The 22196-nt window shown below is 42.0% G+C and overlaps 1 protein-coding gene across 2 annotated transcripts; it reads left to right on the top strand.

Moving 5' to 3' along the window:
* Positions 1-33: 33 nt before the first annotated feature.
* Positions 34-21448, top strand: gale (UDP-galactose-4-epimerase). Of its 2 annotated transcripts, none has more exons than XM_068006518.1 (11): positions 34-114; positions 3354-3480; positions 5799-5914; positions 10690-10803; positions 13478-13654; positions 14796-14909; positions 17485-17551; positions 19025-19110; positions 19340-19417; positions 19588-19702; positions 20727-21448. In XM_068006518.1, the coding sequence occupies exons 2-11, from the start codon at positions 3357-3359 to the stop codon at positions 20810-20812; spliced, it is 1077 nt and encodes a 358-aa protein (XP_067862619.1). In that variant the 5' UTR covers positions 34-114; positions 3354-3356; the 3' UTR covers positions 20813-21448. The 2 variants fall into 2 exon arrangements, with proteins under 2 accessions (XP_067862619.1, XP_067862618.1); XM_068006517.1 differs by lacking the exon at positions 34-114 and adding an exon at positions 967-1047.
* Positions 21449-22196: the final 748 nt, after the last annotated feature.

Below are 22196 nucleotides of genomic sequence, written 5' to 3'. Positions count from 1 at the left end.
GATATCTCTACATCAGTTAATTGGAAATGCTGCATTGTCTGAAATTGTGCCTCCTGCTGGCTGTTCAGAGAAAAGTTTTGTAGTGGATTGCACTGCTCTGGCTTTGTGGTTTTGGTAAGTCTCAGGTTTCCATTGAAGTAACAATTATTTTTTTGCCAATTTTTTTCTCTTTCCCCCCCCTCCCCCCTTGAAGTATTTGACTGCATGTTTGGTTACAGTTCTAAGGACCCCATGGAGTACTTTGCCTGGTCAATGTGCATATGTAAACAGTGTCAGAAGGCTAAGCATTGGGTGGGTGGGTGAAGATCATTCGAGTCCAATCTAAGACAGGGTGATGGTAGGGATATTCCAAGTGGCATCAGCATCCCTGGGTCGATGAAGGGGGGGGGGGGATATTGCGCAGGTTCTCACTGCTGATTGCTATCGAGCTGGAAATGCATGTGTGAAAGTTGGGTGAGGAAATCCAGGCTTGGTTGAAAGGTTCCTCGTGGTTGAATACCCATGCATGAGCCTAGACAGGTCAATGTACTGGAGGCTGCCTGTGGAATTGTATTCTAATAAGGAGTCAACAACTTTGGGGGGGGGGGGTGGAGGAGAAATTTGGTAGAAAAAGAGAAATATTCTACTTTGTAAAAGTTGGATATATTGCTGGGGATAGAATTGTCCTTTAATCAGTTGTATTAATGTCACTGCTTGTTGTAGATATTAACAAGTGTTTGCATGCAACGTTCTAGTATAAAACGTAAACGGTTGAATCCCTAAAAAGGGAGAAGTCACACTTTTTCACCAACTGAAAGACTCCCACTCGGTGGACATACACCGACCACGTACAATGCAACCTACTGATATCAGAAACCTCCAAATTGTAGCGCCACCATGGGACAGTGTACGCATGCGGAGTAAAGCTGCGATCGCCATTCTTTGCATAAACAATGCTGAGCATGCGCATAGCGGTTGAAATGGCTTCGGGGTGAGGTGCGCATGCGTGGCGTGGAGAGGCGCTGCGCACGCGCAGTGTAAGAGAGAGAGCCACACACACAAGACAAGGTGAGACTCGGCTGGGGCGGGCGATCGGTTTACCGGAGCCCGGGTTCAGGATCTGCCACTCGCGGTCCTTTCCCTGGAGGTGGCAGTGGCACTGGGCTTTCTATGCGGCTTGTTACCCTCTGGCTATAGGTGAATGCAGGGTGGGTGGGGTTCGCTCTGCCCCTGGGAAGCCGGGAGCAGCTGATACAGGAGCCGCCGCAGCGGAGTCCCCGGGTCCAGTGCCGGGACCGTGTCCGGTCTCCAGGTACCGCTACCTGACCCCCCCCTTGCATGTTAACCCTACAGGTCGGCCCCGGAGTCGGTAGTCCCTGGCTCGCTGTGCCTTGCAGCGCTGGTTCCGGCCACGTCAGTATTCCTGTACAGAGCAGGTTGCTTCCTGGTGGCTGAGCCTTACAACGAACTCATTCATTCTGCATCGTCGAGCAGACTGGCGGCGGCGACTGGGGATTTCAATCAATTGAAACCAAGCTTGTGGTGTGAGGGTACGCGGACGTTCTCCCTGTTTAGACAATCCAAGCGTTTATAATCAGGAAGCGAATGCCAGAATTTGGATTTAAAAGGGCCGCTTGGGAAGGGCTTGCATGATAGTTTGGTGAAATATAAGTGTGGAGCTTCACGTGAGCCTGGTTGCTGTAAATTTGGTATCTTTTGAATGTCTTTTTTAAAGAGATTCCCATCAGCGTGAATCCGGCGTTTGATTGATTATCTAACCTCTTTACGTTGCCCTGTGAGGTCAGCTGGAAGGAATGTCTACTTCCATCTTTTCTTACATGGTGGAACCCTGTTGATCTGATTTAGAATGGAGGATACAAAAAGAGTAAACTGGTTCAAACGGTTGCTTGAATTGCATAGCATCCATGAAGAAAGACAGGTTGTTTCGGATGGGTTCCTTCATCAGTGTAGAAAGTGACTTGTGCAAATCCAAATTGGAAATTCACTGACACTTTTAAAGTGCTCCCTGTAAGCAGTAGTTACTGCCTTGCCCCTACCCATCTGTTTTTGATTAAGAACAGCTGTAATACAAGTAAAGGATAAAAGTGCACTCTTTATGTATGTAAGTGTTGACCTACAAATCATGCTATTAAAATTATCCCCAATATGGATAACTAAGGGAGTAGTGGAGGATCTTTTAATTCAAGGTGATGACTTTTTGATATGTGGAAGTTCATGGGGAGAAATAGGTTTTAAACCTTGTTCACTATCCAATGTGTAATATAATATTTTTGATATGTTATGTAAAACCAGAGATCTGTGTAATAGAATAGATCGAGATAGATACATGATGCAGTGAAATAATGTTTAGTGTTGGCTGTAGATATTCCAAACACAAAAGGGAGACTGTAAGGAAAGGGTTAATCAGGCTGTCCTGAAGTCTACTAATGTTATACTACTATTGATTTCTCTTTATATTGTAGTGTTAACCCTTAGCCTTTGTCTGTGAAACAGGGATGAATGTCAATTTAAAGTACCACTGGGCTGTTGGGGGCAGGACTGACCCTACAGCACTGGTCAGTTTCAGGATGCCATTGCAAAGTGATTTATAAGTTTCAGAGAACTTTAATCATTTGATTACAGTGTGGGGAAAACAGTTCTGCAAAGGAAAATATCTGGGCATGCAACATCCTTTTTTAATTTGTACAAATGATACAGAAACAAAAACTGATTTATAATGAAAGGTTTCACTTGGTTGAATAGCAATTATATGGAATAAGAGTGAAACTTCATAAGATAACAAAGTAAGGGAGTTATACTTGTTATCCGAATGGAAAAAGAGCTAGTTATGTAAGGAAAACTAAAGTTATTGATCAGGGATAAGTCAATTAAATTCTCCTTATATGGAGTTGTATTTTAACTTCTGCATAATCACGTGATGGAAAAACGTGTGGATTGTCATGTAGAGGGGGTGAGAGAAATGTCTAAAAACTAGCATTTTGTAATGGGTATTTGGATTCATAAAGGCCTAAGATACTGAGCTCAGAACTGTAACATGTTCAAATCCCTAACCAAACCATTAGGCGCAGTTGTAAGTACATCCTTTTAAGTGTATGTTTCAGTGCTATTGCATGTACTATATGCTTAATAAATCTATGACACCTGCCTTCAATGTTTAAGAACCTTATTGATTTGAGGAGTAAATCATAAATAAGAGCCCTTTTTTTAACAGCTATACTTTGTGCCACTTAATATTAACAAAAAAACAAACATTGATGGTAATCAGAGAGAAACTTGATTATGTTACTGAAAGAATTTTTGCTATAATTGAATATTGAAAACATCTTATTCTGAATCATTTTGATTTCTTATAGCAAATGGCAGCAGAGAAGATCCTAGTGACAGGTGGAGCTGGTTACATCGGTAGTCACTGTGTGATTGAGCTGGTTAAAGCAGGATACATTCCGGTTGTGATTGACAACTTTCACAATGCAATCCGAGGTAGAGAAAGATTTTGTATTTCTTTATACTTGTTGTCTGCCACTTGTTTGTGTATGCTCATGGGGGAAACCAAAACTGGGGCCCATAAATATAAGTGTCACTAATAAATCCAACAGGGAATTCAAGAGAAACTTCTTTACCCAGGGAGTGGAAGTTGGTACCACAAGGAGTAGTTGGAGGCGAATAGCATAAATGCATCTAAGGGGAAGCTGGATAAATACGAGGGAGAAAGGAATAGAAGGTTATGCTGATAGGGTTAGACGGAGGGCTGAGAGGAGGCTCATGTGGAGCATAAACACTGGCATGAACCAGTTGGGCTGAATGGCCTGGTTCTGTGCTGTATATTCTATAATTCTATGTGTGGCTTGGCTGTGATGTCGAATAACTAGTTGACAGTTTAGGCTCTCGCATCAAGAACAACCTTCTGGGTAAAATACTGTAGAGCTGCTTTTGCTCACAAAACATTACCCCAAGAACCGATGAGAAAAATGGAAAGTTGGAGATCATTGGCAGCCATGAAAAATGTTATAGTAACTAGTAAATGACTGTTTTCTAACAGCATGTTAAGAGGAGACTGGATTAATATCAAGTACTTGATTTAGTCTTTAGTAATGACCTTGATATAGTATCAGACAACAACTTGCATTAATATAGCACCTTCAACGTACTAAAACATCCCAAGGCGCTTCACTGGAGCATAATCAGAAAAAAAAAATTGACTCCTAGCCAAAGAAGGAGACATGCGAACAGGTGAGTTCAAGGAGGTAGGTTTGAAGGAGTATCTTAAAGGAGGAGAGAGAGGTTTAGGAAGGGAATTCCAGAGCTTAGGGAAACGAAAGCTGAAGGTACGGCCGCCAACGGTTGGACAAAGGAAGTCAGGGATGCACAAGAGGCCAGAATTGGATGAACTTAGAGTTCTCAGAGGGTTATAGGGCTGGAGGAGGTTACAGAGATGAGAATTTTAATTTTGAGGTGTTGGTGGACCGGGAACCAATTTAAGTGTAAGCCAATGACATCCATTTGAGAGAACACCTGGGCACTAGTGACCAAAATATTATTAGATTCACCCTGATTAGTCGTTTAAAAAATGGCCAAAAATTCAATGCTAGTACTGGATCTTGAGGGCTCAATTAGCAGAAATGGCAGAGGACTTAAATCCAATTGATTGGGCAACCCAACTTGGCAGGGATAGTACTAATAAAGATTAGAAATGGAATATGCTTAATGCAAAAGAAAGCCATACATGTCCCTAAAGTCAAAGAAAAGCACTTAGTAAATCCAGTCAGACGGAAGCAGACATACTTGTACATAAAAGAAAACAACTCTCGAGAATAGGGAATTTATCATGCTTAGCTTTAGGTAATAAAAGCTACTATTAGAGTAAGCAAAAGGTTAGTGGAAATGAAAGTGATGGATAACTGTGGTGGCAATAGTAAAATCTTTATTGAGTTACGTTAGGAGTTAGGGGGCGACAAAGGGCGGCTAAAGGATTCCTCAGAGCAAATTCAAGTGGACTCTAGGACATGGTGGAGGTTTAAAATGACTACTTTTGCATCAGTCTATACTCAGTGTATAATTGACACTAAAGTTGATGCAGATATGACGTTGGTTGAGGGATAAAATTGGCCAGGGCACTGGGGAGAATTCCCCTGCTCTTCAAAATAGTGCCATAGGATCTTTCATATCCACTTAAGGGCAGACGAGGCCTCTGTTTAACATCTCACTCCCTCAGTACTGCACTGAAGTGTTAGCATAGATTTTATGCTCAAGTCTCTGGAGTGGGACTTGAACCTACAACCTTCTAACTCAGTGACGATAGTGCTACCACATGGCAGACACCTAATTGAAAGACAACTAGAATCTGCATGGATAGTACATGCCTAACTGCTTTTTAAAAAGAAAAATCAGTAGTCCAAGAATCCTGCTTGACAGTGCTACAGTTGTACAGTTTCAAATAAGGTGCTGATTTCCTTCTGCTCATGACTATGGAACCTGAAAGCTCAAATAAGCATTTATTTTTCCATTTCACTTTTTTCCCCACCTCTTGAGGACACTAACTCTTGCTGGGCATGATTCTATGTATGTAAAGACAGCCAACTTCTATAAGGTAAATGCAGGAATGTTTACAAACTGTGGGCAATCGACTTGCAATCAATCATCACTCAATCAAACCACCAGGAATACGTCCAACAGTTGGCAACCCTACTTACTGGCCAGCTACTTGATAAACTTGCTGTTCCTTCCAGGGAGTGACCTCATTCTGAGGATGACCAGATTACATAATTGGCAAAAGTTACATGGCTTTTTTTGTAATCTAGGTGAGAATGGAGTTCCTGAAAGCATTCGCCGTGTGAGGGAGATCACAGGAACAGACATAATCTTCCGAGAAATCGATCTACTAGATGAATCTGCTCTGCATAATCTCTTCAGAGAGGTATCAATCTGAATCCAAATACCTATAATCAGCTATTCCTATCTTTAGGATTCAGTGAAGGTTTAGCAATGTATGTTGTGAGGTCCTTACAATGGATTAAGAGGTCATTTCCTCCTCTTTCCCCCCCCCCCCCCAACCTAAATAAAGTGCCTACAATTTTGTACCCTTTCATCCCCAGGTTGAGATCTGACACGTGCAGTGTTGGAAGTTGGGCGTAAATCAGTCATTGTCGTACATTACAACAATGACTGCACTTAAAGTACTTTATTGGCCACGAAGCACGTTGGGATATCCTGCGGCTGTGAAAGGTGCTGTACACATGCAAGTTTGTTCTCATAGTATTTTGGAGCACTCTGGTTCATGCACAAAACCTTAAGCAAGAATACAGCTTTCAATCAGAAGGTCATGAATTTCAGCACTGTGATTATCCTGTAAGAAGATTGAGCCCTGTGGTTTTACTCTATTGGTTTAATTGTTTAGTGTGGGGGGGTGTAGCGAGTTACGTGCAATCCTTTCTGTTCAGGGACTTGGGTTTGAATGCAGCTTACCGTCATGCAGGAAAGCCTCTCCTCTGACAGCTACAAGGATCTTAAATTAAATATGTTTGTGTACTTGTGATTTTTTTTTTTAAAAAACTTTTTTTTACTCATTCTTGGGATATGGGCGTCACTGGCAAAGCCAGTATTTATTGCCCATCCCTAGTTGCCCTTGAGAAGATGGTGGTGATCCGCCTCGCTGCAGTCCGTGTGGTGAAGGTTCTCCCACAGTGCTGTTAGGTAGGGAGTTCCAGGATTCTGACCCAGCAATAATGAAGGAACGGTGATATATTTCCAAGTCAGGATGGTGTGCGACTTGGAGGAGAACGTGCAGGTGGTGTTCCCATGCACCTGCTATCCTTGTCCTTCTAGGTGGTAGGGGTCGTGGGTTTGGGAGGTGCTGTCGAAGAAGCCTTGGCGAGTTGCTGCATTGCATCTTGTAGATGGTACACACTGCAGCCACGGTGCGCCGGTGGTGGATGGGGTGCCAATCAAGCGGGCTGCTGTATCCTGGATGGTGTTGAGCTTGAGTGTTGTTGGAACTGCACTCATCCAGGCAAGTGGAGAGTATTCCATCTCTCTCCTGACTTGTGACTTGTAGATGGTGGAAAGGCTTTGGGGAGTCGGGGTGAGTCACTCGTGGCAGAATACCCAGCCTCTGACCTGCTCTTGTAGCCACAGTATTTATATGGCTGGTCCAGTTAAGTTTCTGGTCAATGGTGACCCCCAGGATGTTGATGGTGGGGGATTCGGCGATGGAAATGCCGTTGAATGTCAAGGGGAGGTGGTTAGACTCTCTCTTGTTGGAGATGGTCATTGCCTGGCACTTGTCTGGCGCGAATGTTACTTGCCACTTATCAGCCCAGGCCTGGATGTTGTCCAGGTCTTGCTACATGTGTGCACGGACTGCTTCATTATTGGAGGGATTGCAAATGGAACTGAACACTGTGCAAACGTCCCCACTGACCTTATGATGGAGGGAAGATCATTGATGAAGCAGCTGAAGATGGTTGGGCCAAGGACACTGCCTTGAGGAACTCTTGCAGCAATGTCCTGGGGCTGAGATGATTGCCCTCCAACAACCACTATCATCTTCCTTTGTGCAAGGTATGACTCCAGCCACTGGAGAGTTTTCCCCCTGATTCTCACTGACTTCAATTTTACGAGGGCTCCTTGATGCCACACTCGGTCAAATGCTGCCTTGATGTCAAGGGCAGTCACTCTCACCTCACCTCTGGAATTCAGCTCTTTTGTCCATGTTTGGACCCCAAGGTTGTAATGAGGTCTGGAGCAGAGTGGTCCTGGCGGAACCCAAACTGAGCTCCGGTGAGCAAGTGCCACTTGATAGCACTGTCGACGACACTTTCCATCACTTTGCTGATGATTGAGAGTAGACTGATGGGGTGGTAATTGACTGGATTGGATTTGTCCTGCTTTTTGTGGACGGGACATGCCTGGGCAATTTTCCACTTTGTCGGGTAGATGTCAATGTTGTAGCTGTATTGGAACAGCTTCTAGAGGCGTGGCTGATTCTGGAGCACAAGGCTTCAGCACTACAGCCGGGATGTTGTCGGGGCCCATCGCCTTTACTGTATCCAGTGCACTCAACCATTTCTTGATTTCACATGGAGTGAATCGAATTGGCTGGAGACTGGTTTCTATGATGGGGATATATTGAGGAGGCCTGGATGGATCATCCACTCGGCACTTCTGGCTAAAGATGGTTGCAAACGCTTCAGCCTTGTCTTTTGCACTCACGTGCTGGGCTCTACCATCGTTGAGAATGGGGATGTTTACAGAGCCTCCTCCTCCTCCTGTTAGTTGTTTAATTGTCCACCACCATTCACAACTGGATGTGGCAGGACTGTAGAGCTTTGATCTGATCCGTTGATTGTGGGATCGCTTAGCTCTGTCTATAGCGTGCTGCTTCCGCTGTTTAGCATGCATGTAGTCTTGCGTTGTAGCTTCACCAGGTTGGCATGTCATTTTTAGGTATGCCTGGTGCTGCTCCTGCCATGCTGTTCTACACTCATTGAAACAGGGTTGATCCCCTGGCTTGTTGGTAATAGTAGAGTGAGGAATATGCTGGGCCATGAGATTACAGATTGTGGTGGAATACAATTCTGCTGCTGCTGATGGCCCACAGCGCCTCATGGATGCCCAGTTTTGAGCTGCTAAATCTGTTCTGAATCTATCCCATTTAGCATGGTGTCGAAAACTTAAACTTAAACTTATTACCTATTGTATACAATGCATTAACTCCAAACACTTATTTTCAGACAAGTAAGAATTTATTAAAAGAAACTTGTATACAAGGGAAGAGTATTCTGAACAATGGTCAGAACAACCTCTTCACTGAACAAAGGAAACAGTTCACATTTATACAGTTTAATTAGTAATGTCTACCTGTCATAGAATATGGGCGTACATGTACATTCTTTATTGGTTCAAGTGGATAGTCAATCAAAATAGGGAACCCACCCTCTGGTTCCTCATGACTGCCTCGTGATTTTTTAAACACTGTCTGGGAAAGTAATTTTCCTTAATAGACAGTCTTTCTTATCAGTGGGTCTGTACCTAGTCTTGAGGCTATATGGTCATTCATTTCTGTTAGTCAGACAGTTATCAATATAAGCGAACAATAGCGCTTCTGTCTGTCTTTGGTGAGAACTAAAACGTAAGCTTTCTATTATATTCAGCTGGTCAGTTAACATGGTCAACTTATCCATCATGCATTTCTTTTTTTTTGGTTTTAAGGGTATTAGGAAAGTAATATGGTCAAGTCCACATTTATGGTTTAGGTGTATTAAAAAGTTAATATGGTCAGGCATCTCTTTATGGTTTTCCGCAACGGTGGTAGTGCCACACAACATGATGGATGATGTTCTCGATGTGAAGACAGGACTTCGTCTCCACAAGGACTGTGCGGTGGTCACTCCCACCAATACTGTCATGGACAGATGCATCTGCGACAGGTAGATTGGTGAGGACGCGATCCTTTGTGTTGGTTCTTTCACCACCTGCTGCAAACCATGTCTGGTAGCTATGTCCTTCAGGACTCGGTCAGTAGTGGTGCTACCGAGCCACTCTTGGTGATGGACATTGAATTCCCCCAGCCAGAGTACATTCTGTACCCTTACTACCCTCAGTGCTTCCTCCAAGTGGTGCTCAACATGGAGGAGTACTGATTCATTAGCTGAGGGAGGGCGGTAGGTGGTAATCAGCAGGAGGTTTCCTTGCACATGTTTGACCTGGTGCCATGAGACGTCATGGGGTCCGGAGTCGATGTTGAGGACTCCCAGGGTCTCTGTCCTGACTGTATACCACTGTGCTGCCACCTTTGGTATGTCCTGTCCCACCGGCAGGACAGACCCAGGGATGGTGATTGTGGAGTCTGGGATGTTGGCTGAAAGGCATGTGTCTGAGTGTGGCTATGTCAGGCTGTTGCTTGACCAGTCTGTGGGACAGCTCTCCCAATTTTGGTACGTCCCCAGATGTTAGTGAGGAGGACTCTGCAGGGTCGACTGGGCTTGGCTTGCCTTTGTATGTCCAGTGCCTAGTGGTCCGGTGCCTGGTGGTCTGTCTGGTTTTATTCTTATGTCGTTTTGTAGTGGGATTGTACAACTGAGTGGCTTGCTAGGCCATTTTAGAGTTAAGAATCAACCGCATTGCTGTGGGTCTGGAGTCACGTATAGGCCAGACCGGGTAAGGACGGCAGGTAACCTTCCCTAAAGGACATCAGTGAACCAGGTGGGTCTTTATGACAATCCAATAGTTTCGTGGTCACCATTGCTGATACTAGTTTTTTATTCCAGATTTAAAAAAAAAATTTAATGAACTGAATTTAAATTTCCCAGCTGTCGTGGCAGGATTTGACTCATGTCTCTGGATTATTAGTCCAGGCCTCTGGATTACCAGTCCAATAACATAACCACTATGCTATCATACCCTCTTGATTGATTGACTGATAGCAGGTATGCAGAAGTCATTTAGGGCTTGATCACCAATACTAAATTGAAAAAGCTTATTGGTGTTTTTATCGATAATTTGAATATTTCTTCACCCTACTTATAGATTCAATTGATATTTTCACTCCATTGCAGTACTTCTAATTCCCATTCAGAATGCTTCTGGGAGAGGTTTATGCTTAAAAAGTTCTCCAAGTATGAGTAGACGTGATGATTACAACAACTGAAAGTAGTACATTTTTAGTAATTGGGATTGCATGTTTTTTTCCAGCACAGTTTCTCGGCTGTGATCCATTTTGCGGGGTTGAAGGCTGTGGGAGAGTCTGTCCAGAAGCCTCTTCTTTATTATAAAGTCAACCTGACGGGAACAATTAAACTACTGGAGGTGAGTGTGCTGAGTCAGGAAGGTGATGATCCATTGATCTGTAGAATAAGCTTCTGTGGGAAATGAGAGCATCGTGTTCTGGGTTGTGGCCTTTTCTCTTTATTACCCATTGACAATTAAAGTGTCAGTAAGATATGGGCTAGTTCCTGCTGCAAGATAAAACCCAGACTTTGAACATCGTTTAGTTCATGGAATATGATTTTTCCTTCTCTCCTCTTCAGAAGGTACTGACTCATGCTAGGGTAGAACCTATCCAAAGTTTGTTGACGACACTAAGTTAGGTGGTACAGTTAGTGTAGGTGGGAGCAGAAAGTTGCAAAGGGACATGAATAGATTAAGTGAGTGGGCAAAATTATGGCAGGTGGAGTTCAGTGTGGGGAAGTGTGAGGTCGTCCAGTTTGGACCTAAGACACAGTATTTTCTAAATGGTTGTACATGGAGGGAGGCGGGGGGGTCCATGTACAGAGATCACTACAAACTAATGGACAGGTACAAAAATAATTTAAAAGGCTAATGGAATCTTAGCCTTTATCTCAAGGGGGCTGAAATACAAAGGGGTAGAAGTTATGCTACAGTTGTGTAATGCTCTGATGAGACCACATCTGGAGTATTGTGTTCAGTTCTGGGCACCGAACTTCAGGAAGGATGTATTGGCCCTTGGAGCGGTTTAGCACAGATTCACCAGAATGATACTGGGGCTAAAACGGTTAAATTATGAGGACAGGTTGCAAAGGCTAGTCTTGTATTCCCTTGAGTATAGAAGATTGAGGGTTTGAGATAATTAAAGGATTTGCTAGGGTAGATCGAGAGAAACTATTTCCTGAGTGGGGCGGGGGGAGATGGAAGTCCAGAACAAGGGAGCATAACCTTCAAATTAGAGCTAGGCCATTCAGGGGTGAAATCAGGAAGCAATTTCTTCACACAAAGGGTAATGGAAATCTGGAACTCTTTTTCCTCCCCCCCCCCCCCCCCCCCAAAAAAAAAAAAGCTGTTGAGGCACAGATCATCCGTGATCTAATTGAATGGCGGGACAGGTTTGAGGGACTGAATGGCCTACTCCTGTTCCTATGTTCCTGGAGGTGCAGACAGCTCTCTGGTACCTTGTGAAGACCATTATTCCTCGTGTATGAACCCAGATATCAGGTTCCAGCAAGCTAATTGACCCAAGGGAGGGGGCAGTGATCATAGCTGATCCCAAATCTGTTCTTAGCCAGTGTTTACATACAAGCACTTTCCAACCGGACTTACTGGATACTGATGAGAAGCGGAAACCCCAGCTGACATTTTATTCCCCTCCACCCTAGCCCAAGCGCGCTGAGATTAAGCATAACACCCCCACCATTGCTAACAACACAGAGGCAGGATTGAGCCTGGGACCTTCCTTTACTGTATGTGAGTCCCACATTGAGCAGGGCAAATACCAGCTGAGCCATTGGGGCAGCTGCTTTTTCACAAAAGACTAAAATAGTGATCTAGTAACATATATTATGTGGTGTATGGTTGTGATGTGCCATTAGTGATTGAAGATTTGTACCCACAGCGATGGGAAGAAATCAGTCACAGTCTATCACTGCCCTTCTGCATATTTTAATTAGTTTGTGTCCTTGAAAGAAGCTTTGGATGAGGTCTTGTTTTATTTTTGCTGGCCGCTCAGATATGGAGACTATATACACAAATTGGAGATGTATATTACTGGATGTTTTCAGAAAATATATTTATCAAGTTCATTATAGTCTAAAAATTAGAGCCAGACCTTTCAGGAGCGAGATTAGAAAACATTTCTACACACACAGGGCGGTAGAAGTTTGGAACTCTCTTCCGCAAACGGCAATTGATACTAGCTCAATTGCTAAATTTACATCTGAGATAGATAGCTTTTTGGCAACCAAAGGTATTAAGGGATATGGGCCAAAGGCAGGTATATGGAGTTAGATCACAGATCAGCCATGATCTTATCAAATGGCGGAGCAGGCACGAGGGGCTGAATGGCCTACTCATGTTCCTATTATCATCTACTTTTTAAAAAAAAAATCAGCACAAGCGTAGCGTCCATTAGCAGTGTAGTTTTATTAACTTTTAAATGCAGACGTTGGGTATAAAAAATTGTGACCTGTTTTACTCTTTAAAGCATGGTAGGTCTGCACTTGAACTACTTTTACCCATAAACTATGGTAGGACTGTAATCAAGCAATGTGATTTTCAAACTGTTGGATGAATGACTTTTCAAAAACTTTGTTAAAACATATTTAAAATAGAGAACTGGGTGATTTTGAGTTAGTAACTAGAGACTGGATTTAGGTCTGTCATAAATATGAAGGTGGAAGCTCAAGTGATTTGTCAGGTGAGTTCTGAGATAAAATTGCAGCCAAATTCCAGGGCACTTTCAAGAATCTTTAAAACTTTGAAGTTTGGTGTACATTTTCTGGCAAGTTCTCGGTGCAGATGCTGCTTATACGAATGTTCTGTCAATCTGTGACTTGTATGCTGAAGGATTAATAATCACCACAAATTGGAAAAACCTGTCATTGAGAAATGAGATGTCACGCCTGTGTGTGTGTGCGTACACGTGTGTCAGCTACCCAAAAAGCTGTTAAGATGGCATTAAATGACCTTTTTTTAAAAAACTCAGAGAAAGGTTCGTTTAAAAAAGTTTGTTTCTTTTTTGCTGCTTTAGACCATGAGAGAACATGATGTGAAAGACATTGTATTCAGCAGTTCAGCAACTGTATACGGAGATCCCATTTACCTGCCGATAGATGAGGCACATCCTGTTGGCAGCTGCACTAATCCCTATGGAAAAACAAAATACTTCATAGAAGAAATTATCAAGGATCTCTGCCGTGCAGAAAAGGTATTTATTTTCATCCTAAGTGATTAGCACATGTTTTAAGTTGTCAGACTGCATGCAAGTTGTATACAACATTAGTTGAATGCATCTGCAACAATGTCAGAGTTGTTGTGATGTCCCCCATCTGTGCTGTATGTGTACAGTACTCTCCTGTCTGTACTTGCGGAATTAATTGCTATGTGCTTATGTCTGTAGCTTCTAGCTTTGCGACCAGTCTACTGTAACACAGTGGATAATTCTGACAGTATTAACAAAGCTATCTTACCCTCACCTGATCAAGTTGGGGTGCAGGGACTTTAACACATCACTTTTAAATGTAATATAGTTGTAAAGAACTTTTCTATGGATCTGAAAAATGGACCCTCTTAAGCAAGACATCAAGAGACTGGAAGCATTTCTTATGTGCTATCAGAGGCAACTGCTGGGAATTAAATGGTTCGACTTTGTGTGCGACACAGATGTAACAACAAGAACTGGACTTGAGAAGATGATGTCATCATTTAATTGTCGCCACCAGGTGCGCTTTGGTCACCTCGCCCATCTCTGAGACAAAGTTCCCGTAAACCGGGCACTGAAGATGGGAATTGAGGTCAGAAGGGGACAGTGACCTGCTCTGGACTGGAGTCGGTCATGGGTTCATTCTCAATTAACCTGATTATATCAGATCAGTAACGATCCAGTGGAATTCTCTGATGCTTGGAATGAAGTCATGGGTGGTCGACGCTAGGGACCAATGCTGTCTAACTTTAATTGTTCGCTTGCTTGTAGAGAAATACATTTCTACAAAAGCATTAAAAGTGGTTATACTTCTCTACCCCCTCCTCTCCAGTAGAATTACATGAATTAGCGACCTTCCCTGTCAGAGACAAAGGGATTTCTTTAAAGGTGCAATTGGCTGAAACCAACTTTAAGTTGGATTTATCCTATTTATCAAAAATCTTAGGAAATGTACAGAAACCTCTCCCTTTTGTGATGCACTATTGCCAACTTTTTACAGTCTCTTTAGAACTGCAGAATATGAATTCTTAGTATCATGATTTTTCAAATTAGGCAACACTTGTGCAAGGTTTACAAGAACCTGGATCTCAGACATGTTTGAACCTGTGGATTTATAATAGTGATTAACAAACTATTGTCCATTCAGGATTGGAATGCAGTTCTGCTTCGATACTTCAATCCTATTGGGGCACATGAATCAGGAAAAATAGGTGAAGATCCACAGGGTATTCCTAACAATCTGATGCCATACGTTTCACAGGTAGGTAATGATTTTAAAGAAAAAGTTGAACACAGAATTTGAGTACAGTGGGAAGAGGGGGAAAAAATGTTTTTCCCCTCAAAACACCCTTCACTTTGATAAAACATGTTGCTTATGACTTCCTCCTAATAGAAACCATAAATGCCGTATAATTATAGACACAGCCTTAACTTTTAGCAGTGGTCCTGAAATGTGTTCATTATCTCCTGTGTATTGTTTTTTGTTTGCTGTGTGTTTGGTTGATTTTTATTTTGGGGTGGAAATTTTTAATTTGGATAATTTAATCATGCCAGTTCTCCCACTGCCCTCTTGCACTTCCATTCTTAGATTTTAGAATATGCATCCCCGACTTCCTTCACCTCACCGTTGGCGGCCGTGCCTTCAGCTGTCTGAGGTCCTCAGCTCTCAGGTTTTAAGATGCTCCTTAAAACCTATCAGTTTGACCAAGCTTTTGGTCACCTGTCCTAATGTCCCCTTCTTTGGCTTAGTGTCAATTCTTTTGTCAGATTATGCTCCTATGATACGCTTTGGGACGTTTTACTATGTTAAAGCACTAAAGATATTTTGCCTATAGTTAAAATTATATATGTGCTTTTTGAAGTATATAAAAGTTGTTGTTAATTTGGTCTCCAAGAAGATTGAATAAACCTGCAATTCAAAATTCTTAACCATTGTTCCTGAATAGTAGATGCAAGTGAAGGCTGGACTTGCCACTTTACTCTGAGTAACCAGTGCAGTCATAATTTCTTTGCACTTGAAATGTGCCCCAGAGCCCTTTGCTCTGGCTGTGTGATACATCCACAAATGCGTGCTTGGACTGGGAAATAAATTATTATTCATCACTGATACTACTGGGGTGTAGTTCATAAATCTTTTAAAAGTAGGTGTACAGGTCACAAAAGCTTTTTTTAAAAAAAAAGTCAAGTAGGTTTTATACATAGGGGTGTTGAATGTAAAAGCAAAGAAGTAATGTTCAGTTTGTACAAATTGTTGATGAGGCCACATTATGTGTAGTTCTGGGCACTGCAGTATAGGAATGCTATTAGTACCATGGAAAGGGTACAATAAAGATTCACTTGAATGTTACCAGGAATGAGTTTCTAGTTTTGAAAAAAGACTTGAAAATTTTAGACTCTTTTCCACTGAAATAGGAAAGATGCAGGGAATTTTTCAAAATCATTAAAGACTTTAAGAGGGTTAGTAGCAAAAGATTGTTTCCACTGGTTGGTGAATTGGTAACAACGGGACACAGTCTCAAGACTTTAGTACTAGAAGAACTGAGGGGGAAGTTATGTTTTTTCCCCCCCAAAATTATGGAATGCTTTACCACAAGTGGTTATTGAGGCATGGACTACAATGTATTTTCAAAGGGAATTGGATAAGCATTTTAAGAAGAATGTAAACAGATATGGGGTAAGAGCAGCGAAATGGGATTAGAGCAGATAGCTCCAGTTGAAGAGTTAGCACAGACACAAAGGGCTGACTGGCCTTCTGTGTTGTAATTTCTATGACTAACTGGAAATCTGCTAATAAAATGTTGTTACGCAGTTTTCATTTTTCTGAAATGTAGGAGCCTTCTTGGTACTTTTAAAGTCCCTCCTTTCTTCCTATTCCTGTTCCCCACACCACCTGAGAATTCCCTTCTTTATCATTTAACTGAACAAGTCATGAGCTGCAGAAATGGTTTTCACCACTGCTCTATATAGTGGTGGATCTCTGACCTTTTTAAATGAATCCTAGTTTACAAAGGAATTGGGTGTTGCCACTGTTCTAGTAGCATGTTCTGTCAGCAGCCACTTGGAGTTATCGTTGACCTTCGATCAACAAACATAAATTATTTGGTCATGACTCACTAACCAACTGAAAAGTCTGTTAAGCAAGTTGTTAATGTGAGAATTTGAATAGAGTGAGGCTGGGAGTGATGATAAGGTAGTGTCAGAACTTGAGTGACAGCTTCTGTATAGCTCTAATTCTCCCCTTTTTCTCCCCTGCCCCTCCTCCCCACCCCCTGATCAGAGGAAGAGGGCTATCCTCTAAGCACTCAATAGGTGTAGGAGCTCTTTACTCTGGATGACGTGCTCTGCTATGACCCAGGATGCTCTAATGTAAAGAGTGAAATGATCCTGTTTACTAGTTTGTCTCACCCTGAGTGCTGAACCAAAGAAACATCAACTCATGAAAGCAGCCTGACAATGGTGTGTTCATTTGTTAATTTGCTTTGTTTAGGCCCTGCACCACCTCTTCTGCTGGGGATGGGGTGCTGCTTCCGGAGCTGTGCTAATTGTCTTCTGGGTGAACAATCAGTTAAAACTGAGCTGATGACATCTGCAGCTTGTTCTGTGCTTTCCTGCATGGCATAACTTGGTTCAAGAATTGAGTTGAGTGAAGGGTCAGATGTTATCAAGTCTCACTCCATGACACTTTTTGTTGCTGTGCTCCAGAACATTTGCTAACTCTTTTTATAATGTGTTCACACACTAATAGTTCAGCTGTAATATGCCTAAGCAGGAAAAGCTTTATCCTTGCAGTAGCAGCTGCATCATGGATGTTGCTAAATGTTTGGTTTCCTTCTCAGGTTGCTATTGGACGTCGGCAGTGCCTGAACGTTTTTGGAAATGACTATGAGACATGTGATGGCACAGGTAAGAGCACTCTACCTTGTGGTCTTTGATTCAGTTATGCACCGATCAGCATGGTGGCACAGCCCACTGATGCTCCAACAGACCATGGTGTAAGGCATTGGGTTTACGTTGTTACCAAGGAGGTGAGTTCTCCTGTGGAACCTACCACTGAATCCGTAGACCGAGGCATATTGTACATAACATGAAGTGTTAAAGACAGTGCCAAGTTGCACATAATTGCCTTTTTTGGGATTTGGATTCCCATACACTTCAGCTCTGGTTAATTTCAATTCTACCATTCCTTTTTGGTTCGAAATGCCTATTTATAATTGGGCTTGATTTGTCTTTCTGGTGTAAATTTGCTGTAAAGCAGAAAGTGAATACAGGGTTTGTGCTATTCAATTTTTGAGGGCTCAAACAACTTTGGGAAGGGGGAATAACCTGATTCACTGAATTCAATATAATGAAAGTTGTTGCTGTACTCATAGTTAAATAAAAGCCTTCAGCAGAAGGGGAGTGCTTTCTGATCCAAGTACACTCCTCATATTTTGTACCTCCCAGTGTTTTAGGTTATTGGGAGGACAGCCCTGGAGCAGCTCTATTGACTTTAGTTGGTCAAATCACCGACATACTTCCACTGAAACCCTCTACCACTCGTTTACATAGATCCACCCCCATGCAAAAGACCAGGTAACGCAAGCTTCCTGCATTTGCGCCAGTAATTGCTGGGGTAGATTTACGCGCAGAGGAGCAGCAGAGGCAAGAGGCTCCGAGGGTGAGATGCCACCCATTGGTGGTGCTGCATTTGTTCTCGTTTTACGCGAGTTTTTACATTCGTACGTAGGTAAATTAACTCTGCAGGAAATTTCAGCCAATATGTTTGATAATCAGGGTCTGTATATATAATGTTCATGTGCATGTAAGTGGTTTCTTAGCTGAGATCAGAGTGCTGTGCTTGCACAAAGGTGAAAGTATGAATGCAACTTAAAGTCATAGAGGCTAATACCTCCTGGCTTTAATAAATAGGGGTATAGAGTATGTGCAAATAGATTACGATCAGTTTGTACAAGGCAATGGTTAGCTAAAATTAGAATACCGTGTGCAGTTTTGAGTGAAAAGACGTTAAAGCTACAGAGCGTACAGTGTAGATTCACCTGGATAATACCAGGGGTGGATACGAGGTGAGATGATCATACAGGGTTACGGGGAGAAAGCAGGCAGTGGGGTCTTGTTTTGGATTGCTCTAGAAAATAATCAGGATGAATGACCCCTTTTTGTTGTGAGAACATCCATAAACCTAAAATGCTGTTTAATGCTACTTTCACTCCAGCTAAAACTTCTCTGGGCATTTGATGAGCATAACCACGATGATGGGAACAAACTGTCTTTTTGTTCCTGGAGCAATTTTGCATATTATAGCAAGAAGAAATAAGTTGTTTTTGGATCTGAATGTACATGTTTGCAGGCAAATAAGAGCTTTGTCTTGCTGTTTAGGTGTCAGGGATTACATTCATGTTGTGGATCTTGCAACGGGACACATTGCTGCACTGAAGAAACTTAAAGAAAAATGCAGCTGCAAGGTTTGTTATTGGAAGCTGCACCCTGGACAGCTTTACCACCATGTACTCATAGTCTGTGAGACTATTCCCTCTGCTGCCTTTTACACTCAAGTTCCCTGCTTGAGTTCTATTGTATCTTTTTCCCATCCTTCTATTCTCCCCAAGACCTCTCCCCTTTATCAGCACTACCTAACTTACACTAAGACTATTTATCCCCACAATGACCAGTTATGTGGCTCTCTCTGTTCAGGTGTACAATCTTGGCACTGGAACAGGTTACTCTGTTCTACAGATGGTGAAAGCGATGGAGAAAGCTTCTGGCAGAGAGGTACATGTCAGCATCATTTAACAAATAGTTAAGAGCTATTCAGTAAAGCTTCTGTGCTGCCACCTTTTGGCTTGGCTGAGAATTAATTGTACCAAATTACTTGTTCCACATATGAATCGCAGATTAACAGACACAAAATCTTAGTTTTCTCCCCCCTATTTTTTTTGCAGATTAAGTATCAGATTGTTCCACGGAGAGGAGGTGATGTTGGTTCCTGTTTCGCCAATCCAGCTCTCGCGGAGAAGGAGCTTGGATGGAAGGCACAGTTTGGGATCGATAAGATGTGTAAGTACTCAATGTAATAAAATGTTGGGATTTTAATGTAATTTTGATGTTCTACATTAAAGCAACATTTTAATGTAAGTGTATTGGGTAGCTGAGCTACGGCCCAGATTTTGCTGGGAAAATAACTGCGTCTGAACAAAGCGCACTGTTATTAATGCGCAAATCGGCCAGCAACTTGTGGCGAGGAAAAGACACTCCGTGAATTGCCACAAATTGCTGATCGATTTGTGTACCCTGCCGTTAGCTTTGCAAAAATGGTATCTGCCACTTAACCTCCCAGTGATTTTCATGAAGTTGCTGCATTTCAACATTAATTGCCCATTAAACGCACAACAGAAAGTTAAGTCTAGTAATTAACAGCGCAAGTACTCTTAACAACGTGTTGATTGTTAATGATTGCCAATCAATCCCTCTTGCCCAGAAAGTGAACAATTCTAAGTTTGGACTCTCATTCCTTTTAGGTTGTGAATTGTTGGAGATTTTAAAAATGTAAATTTAAAATTTTCTTTTCCTTTCTCCCTCTTAATCCAATTTTTCTTTACATCACTTAATTTCTCTTTCTGTACCTGATGAGACATTGAATTCACCCACTCTAATTCACCCTCCTTCTCAGTCCTTCCTCTGTTTATTTCTCAATCCTTAAATCTCATTGATTAAGGAGACACACTGTTTGCCCCGTTGTTCACCAAGGTCCCAGATGCCCTGTTGTCCTCACTACGCCGTTATCAGCTCTCACTTCCAATAACTTTGTGGGCAATAAATTTAAAAACCTAAACGTGCACGAACAAGTCTAACTAACAGGACAGGCTATGAGATGCCCCGCTCCAGCAAAATCTGACCCGATGTATTCCTCACTTTTTCTAGTCTCAATTTTACGGTTTGAAATCTTGCACTTGATGTTTCATTGCAAAGTTTTAACTTATAGCTGCAAATTTACAAGCTGCATATGGCAGTTGACTGAATCAGTACTATACTATAGCTAAATGCTGGAATGTATTTAAAAACAATGTTGTTTGTATTTTAGGTCAAGATTTGTGGTATTGGCAATCTCAGAATCCTTATGGCTTCAGCAAGAACGAAGAACCGAACAAAACATCTAGTTGTTTTTAAAAAAAAAAATTATTTTAAACTTTTATAAAAACTTTTCAGCAGTAGGCCAGTATGTAGATGACCAGTAATAAAATACGGGTCAAAGCTGCAATATTCCTGCCTAACTTTTGTAGACTGAGTGGGGTAAAAATACAAAGTAGTTGCCTAGATTGCTTGGTATCAGTAATCTGTAGTGGTGGAAGATAACGTGAAGGAAAGCTACATCAGAGCACAGCTTGTTCAATACAGCAAAATTACATATGGGTATGTCAAAACAATATCGCTCTATAATCTGTAAAAGGGAATATTTTGATAATGTACTTGTGAATTCTATTATGACTAACTGTAATACCTCATTTTACTTACCAGAATTGATAATTGTGCCAGGCAGTTCGACACTCAGTGAAATTAGTTACGTGACTGATTTGTCTTACCAAGATTTGCTTCATGCGGCCTTGTTGTTGACTAAAATCTGAGTAGTTCAGACATCTGTGACCAAACTTAACTCTAGTAATTTCTATATAGTTCAGTGTGATTTAAAAGTATGTATACAATGTATGGGCTAGGTACAGCTACTGTTGGATTTGAAGCGTTTACACTTTTTAGAACAATGCCTTAGAAATAATTTCAGTCCAAATAAATAAACTGAGTTTTGTATTTGTTTGTGTATAAATTTATTTTCTGCTTTTGACATGAAAAAAGCGCACCCTTTGCAGTTGTACAAACTGCCCCTACTCTAGTTTGAGTTGATGCCAGAGTTAGTGAAGGATATTTATATTCAAGAGTCATGTGGCCACAAGTGACAGGACTCTTATCAAGGTTAAAACAAGAAAATGTTCAAAGTTGCAGTTTGGTATCTCTGGAGGAGTCCTGAAGTTTGTTTACGTTTGCACTTGCTGCACACTGCTCATAATCAACACCAGCAGGTTGGCCTAATAATAAGGGAGATTCTACCTGAAGGCCTCTGTCGGTACTTTTTGTTTAAAGTGCTTGTGCAGCAAAAGAACCTTACAGAAAAGGGAGAGTGTTGTAGGTGTCAGCTGTGGCTCAGTGAATCAAACAGTTGTGGGTTCAAGTCCCACTCCAGAGACTTGAGCACAAGATCTAGACTGACACTCCAGTGTTGCACTGAGGGTATGCTGCACGGTTGGAGACACAGTCTTTCGGATGAGACGTTAAATCTCAGGTGGGCGTAAAAGATTCCGTGGCACTATTTTGAAGATGAGCAGGGGAGTTCTCCCCGGTGTCCTGGCTTATATTTATCCCTCAACCAATATCACTAAAAACAATTATCTGATCATTATCACCTTGCTGTGTGTAAATTGGCTGCCGTGTTTCCCACATTCGGACAGTGACTACATTCCAACAGTACTTAATTGGCTATAAATGCTTTGGGATGGCCTGA

This window comes from Heptranchias perlo, chromosome 26 (assembly GCF_035084215.1).
Source record: "Heptranchias perlo isolate sHepPer1 chromosome 26, sHepPer1.hap1, whole genome shotgun sequence".
Classification (NCBI taxonomy): domain Eukaryota; kingdom Metazoa; phylum Chordata; class Chondrichthyes; order Hexanchiformes; family Hexanchidae; genus Heptranchias; species Heptranchias perlo.
Note: the sequence above shows the minus strand (reverse complement) of the source record. Positions and strands in the feature narration are given on the sequence as shown.

Coding starts and splice junctions, on each gene's coding strand:
- gale (XM_068006518.1), top strand. CDS start 3,357: ATGGCAGCAGAGAAGATCCTAGTGACAGGTGGAGCTGGTTACATCGGT. Junction 10,804..13,477: donor GAACAATTAAACTACTGGAG/GTGAGTGTGCTG, acceptor TTGCTGCTTTAG/ACCATGAGAGAACATGATGT. Junction 17,552..19,024: donor TGAGACATGTGATGGCACAG/GTAAGAGCACTC, acceptor CTTGCTGTTTAG/GTGTCAGGGATTACATTCAT.